Raw genomic sequence first — 24,908 nt, forward strand, 5'->3', positions numbered from 1 at the left:
GAGCTGAGAGAAAATGGAAAAGGATCAATTCAAACTATCCTTAAATATCTAGACAGCCGTAAATTTCAAATTATTCCCATACCTGTAGTCCGTAAATACTTTCTAAATTAATTTTTTTATTTAATTATTTTTATTAGGTTCTGTTTACAGTGACATGTACTTCCAATTAGGGCTGTTTGATATGACAAAATATATCGTCTGACGATCAATAAAACGTCTGATGTTTCATATTATGCTATATGGTTTATTTTGTTTATGTCATCTAATAACGCTTTGCATCCATCTGTGTGGCCAATGGGGGCATCAACAATAAGTTACACAATGAACGGGGCTATATCAATTCAGGTGTTACAAACACATGGATTGATATAGCCCCGTTCATTTACCCATGGAGAAGCTGGAAAGCAATGCTGAACATGGGGATTCAGCATAAAACACTGTCACTGGCGTTGAGTTCCAACTGTTACCTGAAAATATTGTGATATTATTTTAAGTCATTATCACCCAGCCCCAAAGTGAGACTGTTGTACAGAAAAACCCTCACATGACTCCATTATTCCTCCTTCATCAAGCTTGACAAGCCAGTCCAGGCCCTTTTCTTGCCAGAAATGATTTTAGACCTCTAGTTTCACCTTATAATTTACAAAGGGGCAGTCCATAAGTGTCGGTAAACTACAAGCCAGATGCTTCTGGTTATGCTGACGCTGATCACACTTCTGATTCTGAACCTGAACTAGAAGATGAAACTGAAGAAATCAATGAGAGCAAAATGCTACGGAAGAAGAAATTAGAATTCTCTCCTCGAGGCACAGTCACGTAGCCGCAAACTTTCTCCAGAGCTCATGTACAACATGCAGATGGATTCTTAAGCGGATTAAAGAGAGTGGCAGGACATGAGAATAAATGGACACCTTGAGGTGAACAGGCGTACAGTAGTTACTTCTGAGACGACTACATCCACCAAGAAGCCTGCGATGTAAAGAAAGCACCCCCGAACTTGTTATCTGATCGGACGCAAGGAAGGTCTGCAGGAATACTTTTCAGTTTCTTATGGGGTGAGTTTTCATTAACGTCCAAGTTATCTATGTTACATTAGTGGTCATTCAAGGTCACATACAGGGATTACAAACTGTTTTTCATGCTAGAAGCTATCTTTTAATAATCCACTGTGAGTTTAATTAATGTCCAAGTGATCTACCTAGCTAGCTCAGTATTGTCGTTTTAAAATGCAATGATACGTGCATCGAAACTGTGAGTATCTGTCATTAATGTGAATAACACACCAACCTGATAATGTGCTTGAATAATGTGTAAATAACACACCCATGGGTACATGAATAAAGTACTGACTGTCCTGTGGGCTAACAGATGTCACTGATAGCTAGACCAGTAGGGGGTTGGATTTATGTAAATGTCGTGCAAATGAGCAGCCACTGTTACCTGGCTCCCCTGGTAGGTGAGAATCTTTCAGAAACTTTGAGGCTGGATTTCTCACAAAACTAGTTTTGGGAGTGCCTACATAGTAGATTGCCATGTGTTAGACATTGTTGGAAAGCTTAGAAACTACAATTTCAAAATCTGTAAATAACTCAAAATACCCCACAGGGGTTGATATCAAAATGTATTTTAGCCACTACCATTTGGCCTACCAAAAATCAATATCAGTCCAAGAGGATGCTGTATTTAGATTATTTTAATTGCTTTACCTCGCTGTCACACAGTGTTTTCCTTTGGCACTACATGTCTCATCTCTCAAAAAGTGCAGTTAGCGGCCGTTACCCAGGATTTCCACCGCTTGCATGTGTGTGGCAGTACGGCTCCGCTGCAGTTTTGCTCCGTGCTCCCTCATCCGTCAACCCTCACCGGTTTCAGTTTGAGTCCAGCACAGCGCAGCATGGCCAGATGACCTGTAGTGGTGAGACTGAGGAGTTCCTGCGGTAATTACAGAATCACGCGCATTATATCAGTACAGAAGAAGAAATAATAACTCTATTCACTCCCATAACTCCAAATAAGTTGTTCCGTGCCATTTCCTTTCTATGGTTGTGCTTATAAAAAGGATGTGTGGTGTCATAAATAATTTTGTGTTTTTCTACCTCCATAATTAGCTTCTCCTTGTCCGTGTTGTCGATAGTGACCTCTGAAAACCTCTGACCTGTTGACTCCAGGCCTGGATCTGCTCATGTGAGTGGTTTTATTGTTATGTCACTGTTAGATTTCCTGTTTTCTCTGTGCTTAATTTGGCTGAATTGATGTGAAGCGCTCCAGCATCTGGCAAAAATAGGAGCCTTGCATATCTGATCCGCAAGCATTTGGACTGGGACGGAGTCAATCTGCAACGCAGCTCCATCTGCCGTGACAGATTGGAGTTGGACCGTACACAGATATGGTGGAAATTAGGGGTTATACTATCTGAATGAAATGAAACATCATGTTGAAAACACTCTCAATACAGTGTCCACTTAGACTGAAATTGTGTTTTTAGGTAGATGTTTTTTAAAATGGCTACAACACATTTTGATATCAACCCCTCCGTTACCAACCCCTCTCAGGGTGGCAGTAGCTCAATCCATAGGAACTTGGCTTTGGAACTGGAGGGTAGCCAGTTCAAGTCCTTACCTGGACCAAGTATGGAATGTAGACTGGTGCCAGTACCAGGGTTTTTCCTGCCTCCAAATGGGGAAATTTAAATTTAAAATAAATAAATTTTTTGATTGACCATTTTCATAACATATTAAATTCATGCCTACCACAGTTTCAGATACTAATGGCTAATCAGCTAATCAGTTTATAACAGCTCAAAAAGATGGCAGATAAAAATGTGCCATCTTTTTGAGCCCCAGATGGTCAGATCTTTACAAGATTTCACAGATTTGATAAGCGTCCACGCCTGAAGACATCTGCACTGCAATTTTGAATCATAGTCATAGCACCACCTGTTGGTAGCAGGAAGTTATTTTGTTTTTTTTTACTCTTTGATTTTCCTCCAGTAACAGGTTAACTCAATTAACCTCATATTCAATTTGAATACTGTAAAGACCTTCATGATGCACAGAAATTAAACTTTTGAGTTTTCATCAAACACTGTTGCCAAAGTTACGCATTAATTGCCATAACACTGGGAACACTTTTTGAGGGGCAAAGCATGCACCAAAACTCACCAAATGTGGCACACACACAGAGAAGTCCAAAAATGTGATATCTGATATGATTTTTTTTGCACTGATGTGCCAAAATGGTTCTGTAGCATCCCCTACAGATTTCGATGAAGCAGCCCCTGTGGTACATATCACCTAAAGCTACAAAACTTGGGATCCATGTGTAACTGTCCAAGACCTACAAAAAAGCCTCTTGGACCCATACCCTAAACCCAATTGGAAGTTGGCCATTTTGAATTGAATGTGCAATTTTGGCGTAATTTTGGCCATTTTCAGGGGTCACAAGTTTTAGATCTTCTCCTACAGATTTCATCTGATTGACTTCAAAACTTAAACATCCTCTCAGAAGGCCCTGGACATCAAAAGTTATTACATTTGTGAGTTTTTTCACACCGTGTGGCCATTACTGGGCCACACATTCCCATGTCTCGCCATTAACCGGGAAGTAGTTTATAACTCAGAGGGACATGGTCCAATCTGCACCAAACCTCACATGTTTGATGACAATCTTGCCCTGAACACATCTACATGACAACTGTTTTCATTACTTATAGTGCCGCCTACTGGCAACTTGAAATGTCATGGGAATTACATGCTTTCTTTTTTGATGGACTGCCCCTACAGATGTTATCCAATTGACTTCAAATCTGGTGACAAAACCTTTAAGACCTTAATGATGCCTCCCTCTGAAGTATAGGTTTACCATGAACACTGTTGCCATGGAGACCCAGTGGTTGCTGCCAAAGAGGAAGTTGTTGTAACTTCACTTTGCATCAACCAATTGGCCCCAAATTTCACAGTTGTGATCAGACTGCAGCCCTTAACACATCAACATGTCATTTAACTATGATACTCCCTGCCCCCCTGCTGGCAACAGGAAGTAAGCCTTGTAACACAACTATCCTTTGATTTACATGAAATTTACATGGTTTGGTCTACAAATGATTAAGAAGTATAAGTTTTCCATGAATGCTGTTGCCATGGAGACCCAGTGGTCGCCACCATAAAGGAAGTTGTTTTGACTTCACTTTGCATCAAACAATTGGCCCCAAATTTCACAGTTGTGATCAGGCTGCAGCCCTGAGCACAACAACTTTGGTCATTGGACGATGATACTCACTGCGCGACCTACTGCCCGCAGGAAGTATGGCTTTCACACAATTACCTTTCATTGACATTTAGTTTACCTGGGTTGGTGTACAAATGATGTAGACCAAGATGACGTAGATTTTGTGTGGCCTCCAGGAAGAACTACACCATCTGAAATGTCTCACACAAGGGTCCAAACTCTGTGTGCATTTTCCAACTTTCACTTGCTTTTCAGTTCAGTTGCTTTTAGAGGACTTTAATATGCGCAAAAACTTTCCTGCCTTGTCAAAACTGATAAACTTGTCGATATTTTATAGGTGGGTTTGGACCGCTTGGATTGGGCTTGGACCTATAAAAATGGCTCATGAGTGCCCCCTAGATACTTTCTATGGAGGAGCCCCCAAAGGTTGTTTTACCTAAAACTACACAATTTGGCAGGCACATGCAACACCCCAAGACAAACGGAAAAGAAAGAGCCATACTGTAAACCCAACAGGAAGTTGGCCGTTTTGAATTGAAAGTGCAATTTTGGCACATTTTTGGCATTTAAGGGGGTCACAATTTTTCGAACTAGTTCTACAGATTTCATCCGATTGACTTCAAAATCTAAACATCCTCTCAGAAGGCCTGGGACATCAAGAGTTATTAAATTTGTGACTTTTCGTCACACCATGTGGGTGTTAATGGGCCAAACATTTCCATGTCTTGCCATGAACCCGGAAGTAAACAAGAAGTAGTTTATAACTCTGAGGGACATTGTCAAATCTTTACCAAACTTCACATTTGATGACAGTCCCATCCTGAACACATCTACATGATAACCCTTACCATTTCTTATAGCGCCACATACTGGCAACAGGAAATGTCATGAAAATCACATGTGCTGTTCTTTAATGTATATTTCCTACAGATTTTGTCCAATTGACTTCAAATGTGGCCCATGACACCTTAAAACATGTGACATAAAAACTGATTTAAAAAATTTTGTTTTTGTCAGATTATGTGGGTGAGGCTTTGTTTCCAACTTTTATGTTTCGCCATGAAACAGAAAGTTGTTGTATCTCACCCAAATATCCTCCAATCTGCCCAAAACTTCTCATGCTTCATAAGAGTCCTGGTCTGAACACATCTGCATGGCTAAATCAATTTATCATCAAAGAGCCACCTACTTGATACAGAGAGTTATATGTTTTATATTTGATGTGCAACTCCTTACAGATTGACCATATTCAGCTCAACTTGGTAAGAAAGGCTTTGAGACCTTGACGATGCCTGCTTGTGATTTCATAGGTTCTTCATAGTTGTGTAAGTTGTTGTAACTTCACTTTGCATCAACCAAGTGTCCCAGTTTTTTTTTTTTTAAGTATGACAATCACAGTGCCACCAACTGGAAAAAGAAAGCAAGCTTCTTATACCCTGATTTTCATGACATTTACATGGTTCGGTCTACAAATGATGTAGACCAAGATGATGTACATTTGTGTGCTCTCTAGCGCCACCTAGTGGCCACAGGAAGTATCACCCCGCATGAAGTATCTAAGGATCAAAACTCTCTGCTGGCTTATTCCGATTTTCACTGAAATGAAAGTCATACCATGTGGGTGTGGCTAGGTTTTAAACTTCGATGTTTCGCCATTAAACAGGAAGTTGTAGTAACTAAGTCAGACATTGTCCAGTCTGCCCCAAACATGCTTGATGTGCGTGCAATTTCGGACTTTGACTAAAATTAAAGATCGGGACAGTGGGAGTCATTCCAGTAACCCTGACATGCATTGGGGTGCGAGGGCCTGTTCATCGCTGCTTGCAGCTTTAAATTTGGGTTTAATTCACAGGTTGGCAAAACTGACTTAACTGCTGAGGCTTCAGTTAAAGTAAAGGCTGATCTCTTTCCCAAAGATCTTGAGAGTTATTCATGCTTTTCTTCACTCTGGGCTAGACTGTTGTATGTAAGTTTAGATCAGTTGTCACTTTGTCATCTGGAGTGAGTAAAAAATGTAATCACTCATCTTGGCCTCCTTCCACCGGCTTCTTGTCCATTTTAGGATTGACTTTAAGATGTTATTGCTTATTTTTTAAAAGTTTTAAATGGTCTGGCCCCATCTTAAGTAGCAGAACTATCATATCTTCATACTATTGTTAGTGCACTGATGTCTAATGATCAGATACTCCTGGTCATTCCCTTAAAGTAGACACAACTACAATTATCGACATGTGGTTGTATGCCTTTGCACACCAGTCAAACATCCATGTCTGTGACAACATGGATGTTTGACACACATCATTCCCCGGCAGCTCAGAATATCTCTATAATCAGCACAGTTTCAAGGTGGACAACCATGATAAGCGTCACAAATTCAGTATCTGACCAAATGTCTCCCCTTCGGCTCCTGAGATATGATGTTAAGTAATGGCCAGAAAAGTGTTTTTTCAGAACATTATGATGTCACAGTAAAACTGACCTTTGACCTTTTTGATATAAAATGTCAGAACTTTGTTATGTTTTATTAGACATTTGTGTTAGATTCTGACATGATAATGTATGGATTCTTGAGTTATGGCCAAAACATGTTTGTTGAAGTCACAGTGACCTTGACCTCAACCTTAGACCTTCGATCACCCAATTCTAGTCAGTTCATTCTTGAATCCAAGCGGACATTTGCTCCAAATTTGAGGAAATTCCCACAATTTGTTCTTGAGATATTGTGTTCACAATAATGAGACAGATGAGTTCATAGTGACCTTGATCTTTGACCACCAAAATCTGATCAGCTCATCCTTGATTCCAAGTGGACGTTTATGGTAAATTTGAAGAAATTCCCTCATGGTGTTCTTAAAAATCACGAAAATAGGATGGTTGAACAGTTGGACGGACAGACAGATGAAAAGATGGATGGGCAGACAGACAGACTGACAACATGAAAACATATTGCTTCCAGCCTCTGCTATAGAGGCATAAAAAGAGTGGTGACTGAGCCTTTACAGTGGCTGCCCATTGGTATATAAGTGATTCAAGCTTGATATCTAAACTTTATCTTCTGTTGTGCATCATCCTCTGTTGTGCTGCAATTTGTTCGTTTAAGTTTATTGTTTTCTATTATTCTTATTGTTGTTTGTTTCTGTATTTATCTGTTTTGATATTTTGTGCCTGTTCAGCACATTGGTCAACTGCGTTTTTTTTTTTTTAAAATGCACTCTACAAATAAACTTCGACTTTTATTGACTCGACATATTATCACCAACTTTAAAGTTTTTTTCAGCCTTACAGTTACTTCTGTTCTGTCTCTCATCAACCTTACTTCCAGCAGCAACAGCTGTTCAGTGATAAACCCACTTTACACAATATGCAGCAGTCCAGCAACAAACAACACACAGACAAACTTAGTAAACAGCTGGTGAATATAATGATGTTGCTGATATACATATGATATATGATGACTGCTGACACATTCATCAATCGATTTCAGTCATTATATGTCTGTTCTGTTTATAACTTGCCCTGCTGCCCAAAAGTGACGAAATATTACTTTGATTGCCCTATAAATTTTCACATTAATTCTTATCTGTTGGCGCACACTTTTCATTTTTATTTGGTACAAAATACACTGGACATGCTGTTTGTTTGCTGTTTCAAGCACACCAACAAGAATAGGAAATAGTATATTATATTGTAAATAGTGAGAAAGTGGAACACAGTGACAGAGGGCATTAAACTGTCCCTTTAAGTAGCTGTGGATGGCCTGCAGCCAGTCTGTAGGATTAAGTCATCTCAATGGCTTTACCTCCAACTAAGAACCGGGCTGTGGCCAGGTCTCAGGCCAACTAATCCTGACCATTAGAAAAGCTAATTAAGTACTACACAGGCACTGTACTCTGTTTCTCTGCCTCTCACTCCCTCATGTCTGCTGTTAGTGTGCATTCCACTACAAACCACACACACCATCACATATCACTGATACATCACTGAGGGGAAACAGATGCATTTCAAATCTGCATCATTGTTTACTGATTTCTATGTGTGTTTCCCTGTTTGGATACTGGCTTTGCATTCTGTTTTCATTAGCAGTAATCAGAGTCTTTGAATGTGACAGAGGGTTAATTCCCATAAAGCTATGAGGAGCAGCTGCTTGAAAAAACAGTTTGAACTTAATGAGCCCCTAAATCCTGTAAGGTGATGAGGTGAACTGCACACATCCCTGCCACTCTTTGATGGTTTATACCAAAGGATAGAAAAGGGATGAGAGATGCAAAAGATCTCACATTGGCAAATCCAGCTTTTTCCGGATACAGTGTTTGCTTACTGCTGTCCAATAGACAGTTTGTATTTCTCTCAAGTTGTGATTCATCACTTCCTGTGCACTGAGAAGTGCATGTGCCCAACACCAGAATTTAATTTGGGTGAACAGACTGACTGAGTTAGTGAGGGTGGGATACTGTCCTCTTGATGGTTTAGACTGACATCAACACTGACATTTTACGCAAACCTGTAACATATGGTTTCAATTAATAACGCACACTGTGAAATTTGCCCAACTCAAGCAAACCCTTTGTGCTGCCGTACCTCGTGGATAAAGTCTCCTATGTCTCCTGGGTGGGGGGCCGCAGAGCGGAGGGGGTACTGGTGGTCATGATGGAGAGGCCTCTCATCAAGACGTCTGATCCCCACCTTGACACAGTCTGGCTCCAGGGCATCAGGCTGCTGCAGCTGACTCAGATCGTAGTCCTACTCACACACACACACACACACACACACACACACAAACACACACATTCACATGTTGGTATTACAGTAAGCAAGTCAAGCTAAACAGCCTAATATCACAAATAACAAATTTGGCTCAAGACAAGACACAATGGTGTGACTGGAGCTGCATTTCACAGCGGACACACAGTAAAGAGCTGACACAGAGGGATACCTAGATTGTAATATGTAGACATGTAAATTCACAAACAAAGCTGCAATATGTGATGACTTTGGATGAGAATGTATTGGATTTTAATTCACAGGTTGGAAAAACTGACTTAACTGCTGCATTTAGAGCCAAATCTACCTGAATACACCTTTAATCGTCATTTAAAAGAGCACTGGACCACATTACTTTCTTACTTACTATCATTAGACTACAGTACGTTTTATAACTGAAGAAATATGGTTATTTTGTGGTTCATTGCACTTCCAAATTTCACATTATTATGTATGGAGAGATAGTCCAGACTGTCCTGAAATATAACTGTAACTTCAAACACTTTCTGCTGTAATTCACACTTCAAGCTACATGACAGAAATGAGCTCTTGGTTTGAACTTTATTGTCAGTCCCTACAGTAAAAAACCTACTCATAATGAACCATAAAAAGTAGCAGTCTTCATTGGGAGTGACTAAGAGAACACATACAATAAATCCACCTCTCACTACCTTCAGAGGGGAGGAGTAAACCTGACTTCAATATAGTCAAATTGGCATCCACTTAAAGAGACGCAGTCCCGATGTCACTTTCCCCTTACAAAACATCAGCAGAGTCAGCGGGCAGAGGGGAAGTGTGTGTCACGGCTTCTGATCTCCTCATGTTTCATGGTAGTGTCTGAGTCACTGCAGCAACCATCCAGAAACCATTCTGTGCACTCTGGTCTCCAGGAAAATTGACTAAAGCAGCCTTTTCAGGACAATAACAGCATGCTGTAGACTGACCTTGAGCTTTGTTCACAATAATGGCTGACCAACAGAATACTTTTCACTGAAGAGTGGCCGAGAGTCCTTCAATAACCTGGCAGGGAGACAAGACGTGCTGTGTGCTTCTTCTTGTATTTCTTTACTTATGAGAAGCAGACGGACTGAGAGACATTTTCATGTTTTAAGGACTCCATTTAAAGAACGGCACCAGAATTAATGCATGTTTAACCTATTCTTGCAAATCATGTAAACATGTTGCAATTATTTCAATTAAATACATCTTTGTTAACCGTTTATAATTGTTACACAACAGACTCAGAAAAAAGACATTCTGGAAGGTACGAAAAGGCTTTCCAAAATACATAGCACTGTGATGTAAGTGCCCATAGTAATAATAGCTCTACATAAGTGGGTTAGGGGTTAGGGTTAGCATACACCTACTGGACTTCTGCAACATTCCCATAATGCTGACACAACTGGTGGCCATTTGACTCAATAATGGAAATAATACGAGAAGCGGGATGTGGGTTTTTAACTACACAGATGTACAGACTTTAAAAAGACAAGCTGTCAGACATGATAGCATTGAGCATGTCATGAACGTACTCATTTTTGACATTCCCTTCATACTAGAATACAATTAATTTATTTACTTTAATATACAGAATAGTTCATGCCTTTGCAGTAGGCTTTATTGACTTTGTAATGTGTGTTATGTGTGCTATAGCACTGCTGACTGCTTCTCCCACATATTCATTCATTCATTCATTCATTCATTCATATTTGGTTTATTTGCTCATGTCAGAGTATACTTTCCAAAACAATAACAAAAACCCATTATACACATTTTTTTCTCATAACACATTTAGACATTCCATTCCAATAAACAGCAGCAGGAAGAAGAAAATATTATAATACCTGCCCCATATAACAGTACATTTGCATCAAGTTTAAACCTGTTAACTCATCCACTTCAGGCCACAGGGCATCCTTTGAATCTTTGAATCTCTGCTGCTCACAACTTTCATCCTGGACTTCAATTCAATGTATTTGTCACATGAAATCATATAAATACAGTTCCAGTGAAATGTTATTTGTATGTTCCTTCAATTTATGTATTTAAAACAGTGTAATAATAATAAATATAGGTCTATGGATAGGAGTGTCATAGGCAGGGTCTTCATGATACTAACAATACTTAGTTTTGCAGTGTGTGATGTAAACATCTTTTATGCAGGTAGAGCAGCACTTATGGTGTATTCAGCTGAACAAAACACTCTTTGCAGGTCTTTGTTGTCATGTTCTGTGCTGTTTACATGTTAGGCAGTGATATGTCTTGTCATGACGCTCTTGACATTGCAGGGGTAGAAATTCCAACACCCTTTTCTTGCCACTGAGTCACTATGCAGAGCCCAGGTCAAGCTCTCGGTGATGTGGACAGTGAAAGTACTTCAAGCTGTCCACCCTCTCCATTGAGGACCCGTTTATATTAAGGGGGGTGTAGTTCCTTTGCTGCTTCTTCCCACAGTCCATTATCATCTCCTTAGTCTTGCTGACATTCAGAAGAAAGTCATTGTTGTGACACCAGAGGGTCAGGTCCTCTACAACTTTCAGGTAGGCTTTGTCATTGTTATCTGTAATCAGGCCAACCACAATTGTTTCCTCAGCTACACAGTTGTGTAGGGAGGACAACATGGGACTCAGAACACAGCCCAGGGCTGCTCCAGTGGTCAGGATGAGGGTGAAAGAAGTGTGTCCACCTACTCTCACCATCTGGGCTCTGCCTGTCAGGAAGCACAGTGGGGTGTTTAATAGCAGTTCCTTGAGCTTTGTGACCATGTTAAACACTGAACTGTAGTCAATGTGTCCATGTTTCCAGATTGCAGTCCTAATTTGTAAACTGGAGTGCGGCTGTTAGGCCACAAGGTGGACCAAGCAAAAGTGTCTAGAAAATTATTTTCTTTGCCACGTCTGGGCACTACTATTTAAATGCATTTTTGCATAGACAATACGGTCATGGAGTTTGGGTTAAAAGTTCTCCGCAAAATATCTTGCAGTTTTTGTCATGAGCCATAAATGTATATAAATGTGAATAAAAAACAACAAACTGACATTTATATATGTACCTACACATCTGAGACTACTATTGATGCCTTATACACAAAAATTTTAATTATCTTTATTTTGATTTCTATTTTTTCTCTCCTTCTTACTTTCATCTTTACCTTATTGCTTGTCATGCTGCTCTGTGTGCCTTGAATTGCCCCCTGGGGACAAATAAAGTTTTTTGAATTTGAATTTGAATTTGATGTGTCACTCATGTGGATGTGAATTTAATCCAGGTGGGGAATTAACATTGGTTAACTCTCCACCTCGATGTGCCATCCACTGCCAACGGGTGAAGGGGCACACATTATACATTTCAGAGAATGTCTCATTATTGCTGCTTGGTAGTTTGCTCTTTTGCTGTGTTGGTACAGAGCACCACATGCTGGAAGCATGGATAGTTCTGGCAAAGGCAACGATGCCATGCAGAATGCTTTGTGTCTGGCATTCACTCATTTGGCACACATATTTGCAAAGTACTTCAAACGCAGTCAGGTACTCCTTTTTCTCAAAAGCAACAGAAAATGTCCTCTTTTTGCCCTTGCCATGAAAAGTGCTTGTAGAGTTACAACTTGAGAAGGTATGAATGCCAATAAGTGCTGAACACACACTGGTGCCAAGAGATAAGGACACCTTAGCCAAGTCAATGATCCTCTTTCTGTTGCCAGCTCCTGTGTAAAAGTAAAACCTACATAGTAAATCTTTCTCCAATTTTAAAGCAATCACTGCCACATCAGTGTCAGGACTCTTGATGACCACTGTTTGATATTCCTGTGCAGCATGCTGTACATGTAAAAACACCCTGGTGTCACATTCCTCATGATCACATGTCAGATCTTTAACAGCACTGACAGTCTGTAAACCCTCTCTTACAGTCACACAGTGACACAGTTCTCCTTGTGCTATGTACAAGCTCAAGTTCTTACCCACAATGGTATGATCAGCATCTTGCCATGCAACATTGAGGAATTCTGCCAGTGCCGCTTTGTCTGTTCCATCTGACAAAAACTTTTTCCATTGTGTTGGAGTCTTCTGATCTTGTCCATAAATAATAACTCACTCTTCTTTTTCTGTGGTCCCAGTAACTGTTGCAGTAGATCTGGTCAATTGTACCAACTTTAAACACTAATTAAAAAAAACAACTGCAGGATTATAAATGGATAACTTCTATTTTCTAATTCAACACAAATAGATCTTTTATAACTGAGTGAAACATTTTTAGTGCTCCATATGTCAGAACAGGATGAAACTATATGACGTTCACCTTATGGCCTATGTTTATGTTATCCTGGATGGTTCTGGAAATCCATGGGTTCTGACTGACGAATGATTTAACTGTAGTTTTTTGGTTTAGTTGCTTCTGTAGTTTTACAGATTAAATCCAGCACAGACTCAGTGAGTTCATAGATATCATCAGTGATGTTAATGGTGACAAGCACTAAAGTTTGTTTACATACTTTTATCTCAAAAGAAAGGCTGCATGGTTGTGGAGTGGGGGTAGAGATTCTTCTCTGTAACCATTTCTGAATACTGTATAACAGTGATCCAGTGTCCCTCTTTCCTTTATGTCATTATGTTGATGGAAGTCAGGCATAACCTTCCTAAGACTTGCCTGATTGATTGATTCTCCAGCAACCATGAGCGTAGCATCAGGATTCCCGGTCTGTGAGGAGTTCAGATCTTTGCAGAAATCCCACAGGGCAGTCCTGTATTTGCTTGTGGTGAAATGTAGACTGCTGTGATAATGACCTATGCCAGTTCCCTCAGTAGAAAGTACAGAAGGCATATGATTGACTGTAGCTCCAGATCAGGTGAGCAGGAACAGGATAACAGCTTAACATTTTGACTGTCACACCAGCGCTTATAAAGCACACACCTCCTCTCTTTTCTCCTCTGTTCTGTCACATTGACATATGAAGAAAGAGTCACCTGGTTAAATGGCACTGGTTGGTATTTCAGGATTTGGCCAAGTTTCTTGTGGAACAAAGCACGTTACAGTTCCTAATGTTATTATCCAACGGCTGCATGGTGGCTAGGAGCATGCTCAGCAGAAAACATTTATGTCGCTGAGACCTTAACTCATTTTTGATCCCCCCACATTTGTCTGCATGTAGAAATGGATGCAGAGATGGTCTTGCGTGTTCATGCAGTCAGATTGTTACTGGAGCTTATCTTTTCTTTTTTTTCTTGATTTTTTTCTGTGCTTTTTACATTTTTTTTCCACAAAATTCCACTGACAAGCCAGCGGAAGGAGAGTTGAAGCGATGAGTTGGTTTCCTTGTATTGATAAGTGTCTCAGAGTAATTTGTTATCGCTGTGTCCGATATATATATATAAGGTAGTTAGCTCTTATTTGTCATAACTTAAATATCAAAGGTTCGTGGAAATTTTGCTGAGCTGACGGAGAAGCATCTGGATAGACTAAACATAAAAATAGAAAAATGAGGTGACTTAAGACTTATGTACACCTACATTTAGGAACCTTAACACGACAACATTATTGAAAGCATTGAATTTCTGATTTTTGATCAGCTAGAAGCCTAATTAGCTAACAAAGTGAATGAATTACTGAGTATTTTCAAAGGAAATACTCCATGGCCACAGACAGCTACCCATCTTAGCTGAACCAAGTGAAATGTGATGCAATGTTTGGTCATCAAACCAAAAAAGCTGGTTTGGCCGCCCAATTCAGCTTGTGTCAAAAACCGTCCGTCCATCCATCCATTTTCTTTAGCTTATCAGAGTGTCAGAAATTTAGGACCTAATTCTTACAATGTGACCACTGCCACAGCCCACCTAACTGTGACCAGACACTTAATAAACCCATCAGTGTGACTTGGCATGATCCTGCAGAGGTGTGTTACCACATGGTGCCCAGCCTCTTCCTGCTCATGTCCTGCTCACAGTTGAATTTTTTTTTGCCTATTTCTTTAGTTTACATTGTATACATAAAAAAAACCCAAAAAAAACTAACAAACAAAATGTTTTAAACCATCTGCCCAAAGAGTTTGGCATGCTGCTTAAAGGAAGGAAGATTCCTTTGTCTAATTATCGATATATATATATACATTATTGAATCTATCACAAATTTGTTGAATGGTCTGCTATTCAAAAGATGTTTGTCATGTTCTGACAAAAAAAGAATAGTTTAAATGACAGCTAACTGTCTGGTTTCTTCAACTTTCAATCAGGAGCAAAAATCAGTCTTGAAAGAAAGAAATAATAATTTGATGTTATTCATGATGATAATCTATATCGACTGAAAGTTGAACATTTTTATGATTAATCTTTTTTTTAACTGTATCATTCAGCCCTATCGGAAATACTTAACTGAAATTGGTTTGCAGTAGATTGTCTTTGTTAATGTGTTAACTGCCATTTGGTGAACAATGTCAATATAGACTGGATGTTTGGGGAAAATGTCTTTGCTCACAAACAAGCTGGCAAAATCTAGTAGGCAAAACCTTATATTCAAGTTAAAGAATATGTGAAATAATTTCTAAAAAAATGTTGTAATTCATGTTGTAGTCCAACATTTTTTCATTTAAAAAAAAATAAATAAATAATAATAATAAAGGTGTTTAAAGGTGTTAAGGAAAACAACTAAAATTAGAGGGTTCTCACTGAACTTTAAATTTTACTTGTCGTAAACTGGAATTCCAAACCCTTCTCACACCACACCTTATCGCCAAGCCCGATCACAGCTGTTGTCAATATTTCCTCACAAGCACTACCAGCACTGTGTTCCATGGACTATCCTGTTATGCGATAATAGTCTTCCGTGAATTCTGATGTAAGAGATATATCAGATTAAAGAGCATTTTTAAAAGTCTATCCAACCATAGTTAAAAATGTCCAACTAAGTGTGACTGTTTGAGTCACATGAAGTAAAAAAAGACATGCTAGCAGCTCTGAGAGGCTGTAATTAAATACACTGGGTTTCATTAATGAAATGTTATTAAATCTTAGAGTAGATTTGCACATAACTCAGCATGGTACTAAAAATCTGCACCAGATTCAAGAATACCACGGGAAACTTGGATTTAATTGTAGGCATGTGTTTATGTTCATGAATGCCAATCAATCTCAAATTGGCGGTGCCCTCCAGGTAGTCAGCAATAAGCACACATCCCTTCCCATGAAGAGCCAGTGAGCACCATATAAGGTGTTGATAATTATGAGTGCATTCTGTCCACCTGTCAATATGCTGCAAACAATGGGAGAGATGTGTGTAACATGCAGCAGAGAGCAATGATCATCATCTACATGCTGCATCGCCATGTGTACTAGACGCAGGACTACTACTACTAGAAGGAGTGCTACATGAGATGACAGACTAGCAGAGGAAAGAAAAGAAGGCGAAGTGATGTGAGGAAACATGCCAGCCCTTAGCTGGTAATGCATGTTTTAGTCTTAAAAAATATTTATTTTATAATACATAGGATGCAATGTAATGGAGGCCCCTTTTTTTTTACAGTTCAAATGTGGATTTGTAATCGAGCATAGCATAACATAGCGATTAATGCCAACAGTTTATACATAAATTTGTCCTGCTAATGTTTCATAAATGAGACCCATTGTTGTTTTGAGCTGAATGCTAATATCAGTACGTTAACATGTTCACAATGACAATGCTAACACGCTGATACTAAGCAGGTAAAATGTTCACTCGCTTAGTGTATAATGTTAGCATACTGACATTCACGGTGCAGCTGAGGCTGATAGGAATGTCATCAGTATAACTACTGGTTAAACTGAAATTTTGACTTGGTGATAGCTTTCAAAAGTCAGTCAGCACTGTTTTTTACAGGTGCCATGAATTTTTAAATAAAATTTCATGACAATCCCTATTGAGGTATTTTCTTATTTTTATCTAGCGTCCGCACTAAGGACGCCAGATGAAAAGTCAAAGGATCAACAAATTAGGATCAACCCTCTGTGGACCATAAATATTTGTACTAAAATGTAGCACAATGGTTGCTGAGGTGTTTCGGTCTGAAATGACATTTTGGAGCCTCCAACGTCTCTCCTGTATTCTTTGCCATTTGGTCTGCTGCTGAGAAAAAAACTGTGTTGCTTAAAGCAGGCATAACTTAGCTATACAGCACTGAGCAGGTTTGCAATACTGCTTAAGTTGTAGTGCCTCCATTTTGATCACTGGCAGTTAGAAAAAAAAATGTTAAAAAATGAAAAAGCCAAGTGGACAGGAAAATGTGTGAGCCTGTGTCATCTGATTTGTTTGTTCAGTTCTTTTGCCCAGCATGAGTTGGAAACAACAAGTGAGCAACCAGTAAGATAGTGAATTGCATTATGGCAAGTGAAACACTCACCTGTGCTATCAGTGTGTGTATGTTTGTGCATTTATAGTCTGATTCCCTTCCTTTTACAGTCACAGTGATGAGCTGCTGCTCAAAAAGTAAAACAGGTAGTCAGGCTAGTCAGCTGAGTAAATGTGTGTTAAACTTTCTCCACAGAAGTGTGGAGCAGCTTATGTGCTTGGCACCAGTGGAGGAGTTGAGTGGAGGGACATAAGAAATTGTTCTCCAACAGAAAGCAATGAATTCTATTTCTAGGTCCTCTTTTGTAGGAAGAGAAATCTTGGCTGGAGAACAGATGATTAGAAACTGTAGAGAAGCACAGTGTGTGGCTGTACAGTAACATTATGTGTCACTTTATGGTCCGTTTTTGAGAATACGTGTGTGTGTGTGTGTGTGTGTGTGTGTGTGTGTGCGCTTGTGACTGTGTGACTTGTTAAAAAAATGTGTGTCTATTTAGCGCTGACAGATGTAAGAGGAGCTTGAGCAATTTATGTCACAACCATCAGTGACCCTAAGGTAAACCCAGGGTCCAAACTACCAATCAGAGGTAATGTAACACTAACCTATCAGCTCGCAGCCTGACCTGTCCGCTCAGCCAATCAGAAATAACACAAAGACAACAGAGAGAGACAGAGAGCCAAGCTACAGTGACTAATAGTGTGGATGACTTCTTGGCAATACTCCCTGTCTTTCATTTTTTAAAGTTTGTATTGTGTGTGTGTGTGTGTGTGTGTGTGTGTGTGTGTGTGTGCGCGCATACGTGTGTGTGTGTGTGTGTGTGTGTGTGTGTGTGTGTACCTGGTCCTCCTCTCCTCCTCCCTCCTCATCATATTTAAGGATGTTGTCTCGGACGTCATCCTCTGGGTCAATGAGGAGCTGCTTGGCCTGACGCTCCTTATCCCTCCTCTTCATCCACATCACAAACAGCAGCACCAGCACTGCAGGAGAAGTGGAACAAAAGGAGATAAGGACACAATATAATGTAAGTTTTCTTGAATGTATTCTCTATAGGCCTGAAGAACAGAACCAACATTCTGCAACTCCACTAGCAACACAAAAAAGCCTTAAATGTTTTGTGCACCTTGCCATAGGAAAAAAAGAATACTTGTTTGTAATTAAGTGTGTAATTCAGTCTTTTTAATGATGGGGCAGCTGTGGCTCAGGAGATAAAGTGGGTCATTCACCCATTGGAAGATCAATCAAATTGATCCCTGGCTGCTACAGTCCTCATTTCAAAGTATTCTTGTTCAAGACACTGAACTCTAATTGCTCCTGATATGAACCATCAGCATCTGAGTCCATGTAAATGTTAAACTGTGCAACAGATGGCATTTTATATGGTAGTCTCACCCACCAGTGTGTTAATGTGTGTGTGAATGGGTGAATGTGACATGTAGTGTAAAAGTGCTTTGAGTGGTAGGAATACCAGAAAGGATCTATACAAGTGCAGGTCCATTTACCATTCACCATATGTAATACCTGTGTGAGGGTTTGTGTAAATGACACCAATAAATAGAGCTAACTTCAGTGTAGCCTCGAGTAATCTTGTAGACACTACACAAAGCTGAAAACAGCTGTACTAAAAGAAACATCATACAGAGGCCAAATGTAAAGTGATTTGATGATTAGTTTTTAAGATAACATAAAAGTGGAAATTTTGGATAAGTATATGGATAGAAGAAAGGTCAGGGCTTCACCACGTAAAGTCAGAATATGTATCTGGATCCACGATTGATCACTATGAACAGCAAATTTCATGGCAATGTGGCCACTATCCAGAAAGTGATATTTACACAATGAGCTTAAGTTGTGGACATGTGACATGAAGCAGACACCTCAAAATAGAAGATGTGACTTGACACGGATTGCAAAATGGTGAAAAAGAGAAAACATCTAGAGTGGAAATTTTGCTGAGAAACAACAGAAAGTGTCAAAAGTTTGGGATCATGTCTTGTCATCAGTGCTTCAACATCTCAGCAGAAAGCATCCAGTCGACGCATCCAGTCCACAGACAGACCCAACATAAGGTAACATTAACAGTAGCATTAGCATTTAAAGTAAAGTGATATTATTGTAGAGAAGAAGGCTCTTATATGATGTCGGTTAATTATTGCTAAGTTATTATTGCTAAGCTAACAACCCTCACCATGGTGTCAATATTTGTGTATATGCCTTTTTTGTGTTTAACCAGTGGGTGGTGCTTAGCACCAGAAAAGGCATATGGGTAATCCCCAAGTAATAAGCAGTGGGTGTGAAGGGGAGGGCATACAGTTTTTGACCTTGTCAGTGTGACAGCGTGAGGTCGCTTTTCTTTGTGGTGAATGAAACCCTGTGATAAAGAGAACAGATGAATGGAAACGTACCTGTGATGATATTGATGATCTATGGACGCAAGTTATACCTGTGCTAAGGTGAGAAATAAGTGAATGAAAATAAATGGGTCACCGCACTCAACCTTATTAGATATTGGTTACTTATTGTTGCCCAGAACACACGTTTGAACAAGTTCTTCCCATTCACATCCCAGAAGCCAAACGTATTAGTCTTGATTGAAAGATTCATTTAATCTTTATGGTAGACTCAGGGTTCAGACTACAGCACTCTATTCTTTCAGCAATGCATAAGATGTTGATGTCTCTAGAAAAGACAAAAAAGGAAATTTGTCGTTCATTTAAAAGACCTGTCGTATTTTCTCTTTTGTATACATCCCCAATTCTAAAAAAGTTGTGACACTGTCTCAAATGTAAATAAAAACAACTTTTTTAACAACTTTTTTTTTTTTTAAACTAAATGCAGAACAGAGACAAGATATTTAATGTTGAAATGATAAACTTGATTGTTTTTGTAAATATACACTAATTCTTAATTTGTTGCCTGCAACACCTGCACACAAAAGTTGGGACAGTGAAAAGACTGGAAAAGTTGTGGAATTCTTGGAAAATACCTGTTTGTAACATTCCACAGGTTAACAGGTTAATTGGTAACTGATCGATCATGGTTGGGTATAAAAGAGGGCATCTTCACTCGGTTGTTCACAAGCAAGGCTTACCGCTCTGTGAACAAATGTTTGGGCAAATAGTCCAACAGTTTATCAATGCACAATTGCAAGTAATTTAGGGATTTCACCAAATAAAATCCATTATATCATCAAAATATTCAGAGAATTCAGAGAAATCTCTGCAAATAAAGCTAAAAACCAACCAATCTCTGTCTGTTGTCCTCAATAAACTCACTCTCTGTTTTCAACTTAACTTTGCCTCCTTGTTTATGTCTGTATCATGGGTTGTAGTTCCCACCAAGAAGAACAATGATGTCGGCAACCATGAGTTATTAGCTGTCAAGTGACTCCCACCAGTCCGACTGGTCCTTGTTTTTAGTCACTTCGACTTCACCCTGACCTATCACCCAGGGTCTTATGACATGTAGCCAGATGCTCTCTCCCACCAGTTCAGTGCTGAGGAGGTCCCATCACACCCAGAAATCAAGTCGCTCATCAAGGAGATGCAATAGACTGACCCAGGAGGAGGTCCCCCTGGTGGTCTATTTGTCCCAAATTCAGCTGCTCACAGGTTTTCCTGTGGACCCACTCGGCCTATTTCTTTTTGACCCTGGTCAAACACCACTTCTGGTGGTCCACTATGGACAAAAATACCAGGTCTTTTGTTCAAGCCTGTTCTGAATGTGCTCAGGGTAATGTGCTCCTTGTCCCACATTGCCATCGACTCTGTAACCAGACTCGTAACCCACTCTCAAGACAATTCTGCAGTCCTCACCATCGTAGACTGGTTCTCCAAACCTGTTCAACTCAGCCAACGAATCAGCAGATCTCCTTACCACCTACGTTTTCTACCTACATGGCATTCCCCAGGACATAGTCCTTTACCGTGGCACACAGTTCACATCAAGTTTATCTTCTTGGGTCCTAAAATCTACAGCTGTTACAACAATATGTGTACTAGTGAAAATTACGGCAACAGAGATCCAAGACTGTTAAGCAACTGATGTCATATATCAAACAAGGAGGGGAACTAATTTCACTCTCAAACCTTCAACAATTAGTGTCCTGTTTTTTAAAGAGAACTTGATGTAACAGTGGTAAACATGCCTCTGTCCCAACTTTTTTGAAATGTGTTGCAAGCATCAAATTCAGAATGAGATTACAAAAAAAGTCTGAACATTAAATTTGTTGTATCTGTACTATATTCAAATGAATATAGGTGCAAAAGAATTTGCAAACCATTGCATTCCCCTGAATCACAGTTGTGCCTGAATCGTGGCTGTGGTTGTCCTGCCTGATGCCTACTGCCACTGCTAATATTAATAGTCATACTTACACACATATGATTATTGATGTTACATATATACTATTATATATTAATATATACATTTAACATGATCTCAGTAGCCCTGTGGAGGCTGCTGGTGTCAGTGTCAGTGGCTCTGCAGAGGCTCCCGGTGTTAGGGGCTCTGTGTCTCAACAGACTTTAGCACGTGAGTTGCAGGCTGAACTGGGCAGGGCAGAGTGATAATAATGTGGGGGGGTCAGAGCAGGATGTGGAGGTTTATGTACAGGACGCTGACTCACTGCAGGGCACACAGGACAGTTAGGCAGAGGTGATGGAGCATGCTGGTTGCCGTGGCGATAATGAGGCTGAGACATGTGTTAGCCATTTTGTAGTGGTGTTTGAATTTCTAGCTGTTAATTTAATCCACTATATAGTGTGATATGAAATACCCACAATGCCCAGCAAATTTGAGTGTACATATGATGTACCCTACATTCAACTCTATACCACAACTCAATGCGGTCGTGTATTTCAGAGGGAAAAAAATTCCAAAGTAGTAACACAGTAACTGTGTGTGACTTATTGTAACAGGTGTGGTGTGGACCCAGATGCAGTACACCGGCAAACAGGAACAGTTGGTAATAACTTTTATTAAAACCAACACAGGCAAGGAACGAAGCAACGTGAAACAGTACTGAGTAAAGTTCGTTCTTTGAGCGGAGAACCCAAACACAGTCTCTGATGATCAGACGGTGTGAAGAGACGAAGCTTACTGCGCACGATGTCAGCGAGGAGGAAACCCCATAGTCCAACGAGCCGGCGGCACGTGTGGAGGTACCGTCGAGGAGAGAGCGGAGGAATGGTTGGAGACAGGCGGGGATTTCGTAGCCAGCTGAGCAGTCCGTGAATGCAGCAGTACCGACGGGGAACAGGCACGAGAATCGTCGGGGCCAGGCAGAGGAGTCGTTACCAGCAGAGCAGATCACTTCCAGAAACGCTGAAGCAGAACTCGTGGTCGGGGACAGAAGGCAGGTAGGTTTACCGGGGATCAGACGAGGAGAGCAGGCTGGGGACAGGCAGAGTCAGCTTCGTGAGTTCAGGCAGAAGAACGCTGGAAAGTCTTGCATGATGCGGTAGAACAATCTGGCAGAGAGTGAATGTGCTGGAGAGGCTTATATGCAGGACTGATTGGTGATGAGCTGCAGCTGTGAGGTGAGTGAGCTGAGCTGGCAGAAGAGGTGGGAGTGGCTTGCAGGTAGAGTGGAGCAGAGGGAGGGTGAGTGGAAAAGTACTGGCAGAGTGACAGGAGGAGGATGAGAGGCAGGGATCATGACAACATGTCCTTAGCTATGGCACAAACTTGAGTGCAGGAGTAGCTTTTATAATTTCTTCTACTGTAAACGGAAACAAAATATCCATCACAGAGATCATAAAATGTGGAGTTTTTGAGTGAGTAGATCTTTGTCAATTGTCAGATCCTGTCTGTTGCTTTTACACATCATCATGAAGTTGTGATGGAGCTGATCCTATCTTCCACTGGTAAACCCATATCATTATGTCCATTTAATATAAAGTTACTGCATGATCTTATTTTTTATGAAAGATTTAAACCATTTTTGAGTTTATTCGAGATCTAGGAAAGATGATTGTCCTTCCCTTACCCAGTGGTGGGAGGGAGGAAAGGCCCAAATTAGGGTGTTCTGTTGGAAGTATACATGTAAATCTAGAATTAATATTAAAAGTCCTGGAAAATGTTTCTGTCTCACAGCTGATCAGCAAAACAGCCACACTTTAACAGAGAGGAGCTGAACTCTCTCATGCAAGAGACGTGTTTCACCAGACTCACCAACTTCGTCCTTTTATAATTTCGAGAAATCAGTCATTTAGAGTTAGAAAATGTTGTGTCTTTGTCTCCTTGATCAAAGGTTGACCACGGAGCGCGCTGAAACAGAAGGCATATAGAAGACTTTTAGACAGACTTGGTCAGGGTGGATAGCTGTGATGTGGACTCTGTTGAGCTTCTGCAGGGGCATCCTCAGCTGAATCCAGACAGAACTATGGATGAACTGACTGCTGCAGAGTCTCACGTTGTGTCTGGCAAGGCTCCATGTATTAGGCGGCTTACCATCAGACTTTCTAAAACACTTCTGAAGTGTTGCGGAGATAAGAACTTTAGGACATTGTCAAGGAGTGTGTTGTAAAAGCTATCTTTCAGCTTCCTGAAGGCCTGTATTTCTCTCTTGTGGTGAAGGGAGACTTAGTTCTTTAAAAAAACAACAACCGGAGACCAGTTTCCAGGTTGCACGGACTATAAAATTCTCTCTAAGGTTTTACAAAACAGACTTTAATTTTTCATTCCCTTTAGTGCAGATCTGTCCTATTGTGTTCCACACAGATCTATGCCGGAGAATTTGTTTCTACTGAGAGACACATTTGACATTTGTAAACTATATATCAAATCAACATTGTAGAGTAGATGATGAGGCCAACTCCTGATAAGAAAATACTCAAATGCCTAACCAAAACAGAAACTTCTTTTGGAGCTTCGGGGTCAGCTAAATGGATCTAATTGTCAGCTAAATGGACCTAAGTGCCCTGTTGAACTTATGACTATGGCAGAACTGAATCATGAAAGGTTTTATTGCCCAACCGGACAGTTTGAGTTAACTTACGTCTCATTTGGGGTGAGGAGCTGTCACCTGTGCTCCTACAAAGACTCAAGGAGACATCAGGAGATCCCTACATTGAAGAAACAATTCAATTTATGCTTTAGTTGTGCAACCAACACGTGACACACACCTGCACATCTCTAGACTGGGAGAAAGCCACATTAGCTGATTTTCATATTTAAAAAAAGTAAAATGTACTTTGATTGAAATGTTGTGTGGAGATCTCATACCTACAGAACTGGAACTCTACTCACATGCCTATTTTGAGGCCAAACACAAACACAAGCTGTGCCTGTGTGTGTGTGTGTGTGTGTGTGTGTGTGTGTTTGTAGGGGTGTGACCTTTCATAACCCTCTGCCAGCAGTTTGCTACACACTGAATGGGAAGACCCTTAATACCGACTTGCATTTTGATATGCATCTCCTTTATCTGTATCTTAATTATCCCTCCTATATACACCGTTGTTTGCAGACGCTATATCGTTTTGTAATCATGTTAATTGGGATTTTCTAATTGTAGGTTTTGTTTGATAGAGATTTGGTCATAGTAAGTACCTTCACACTTTGGTATATTTTGATGCTAGTACTTGTATACTTTTACTCAAATAGGATATTA

General features: G+C 40.1%; 1 protein-coding gene across 1 annotated transcript in view; it reads right to left on the reverse strand.

Annotated features, from left to right (window-relative positions):
• LOC121962420 (cadherin-2-like) overlaps positions 1-24,908 on the reverse strand; it is a 190,061-nt gene that overhangs the window by 5,211 nt on the left and 159,942 nt on the right. Inside the window, exons 14-15 of the mRNA XM_042512679.1 lie at positions 18,137-18,276; positions 8,806-8,967 (exon numbers count right to left, since the gene is read on the reverse strand). Coding sequence (XP_042368613.1) covers positions 8,806-8,967; positions 18,137-18,276 — 302 coding nt within the window. The remainder of the gene's footprint in view (positions 1-8,805; positions 8,968-18,136; positions 18,277-24,908) is intronic.

This window comes from Plectropomus leopardus, chromosome 3, assembly GCF_008729295.1.
Source record: "Plectropomus leopardus isolate mb chromosome 3, YSFRI_Pleo_2.0, whole genome shotgun sequence".
Taxonomy (NCBI): domain Eukaryota; kingdom Metazoa; phylum Chordata; class Actinopteri; order Perciformes; family Serranidae; genus Plectropomus; species Plectropomus leopardus.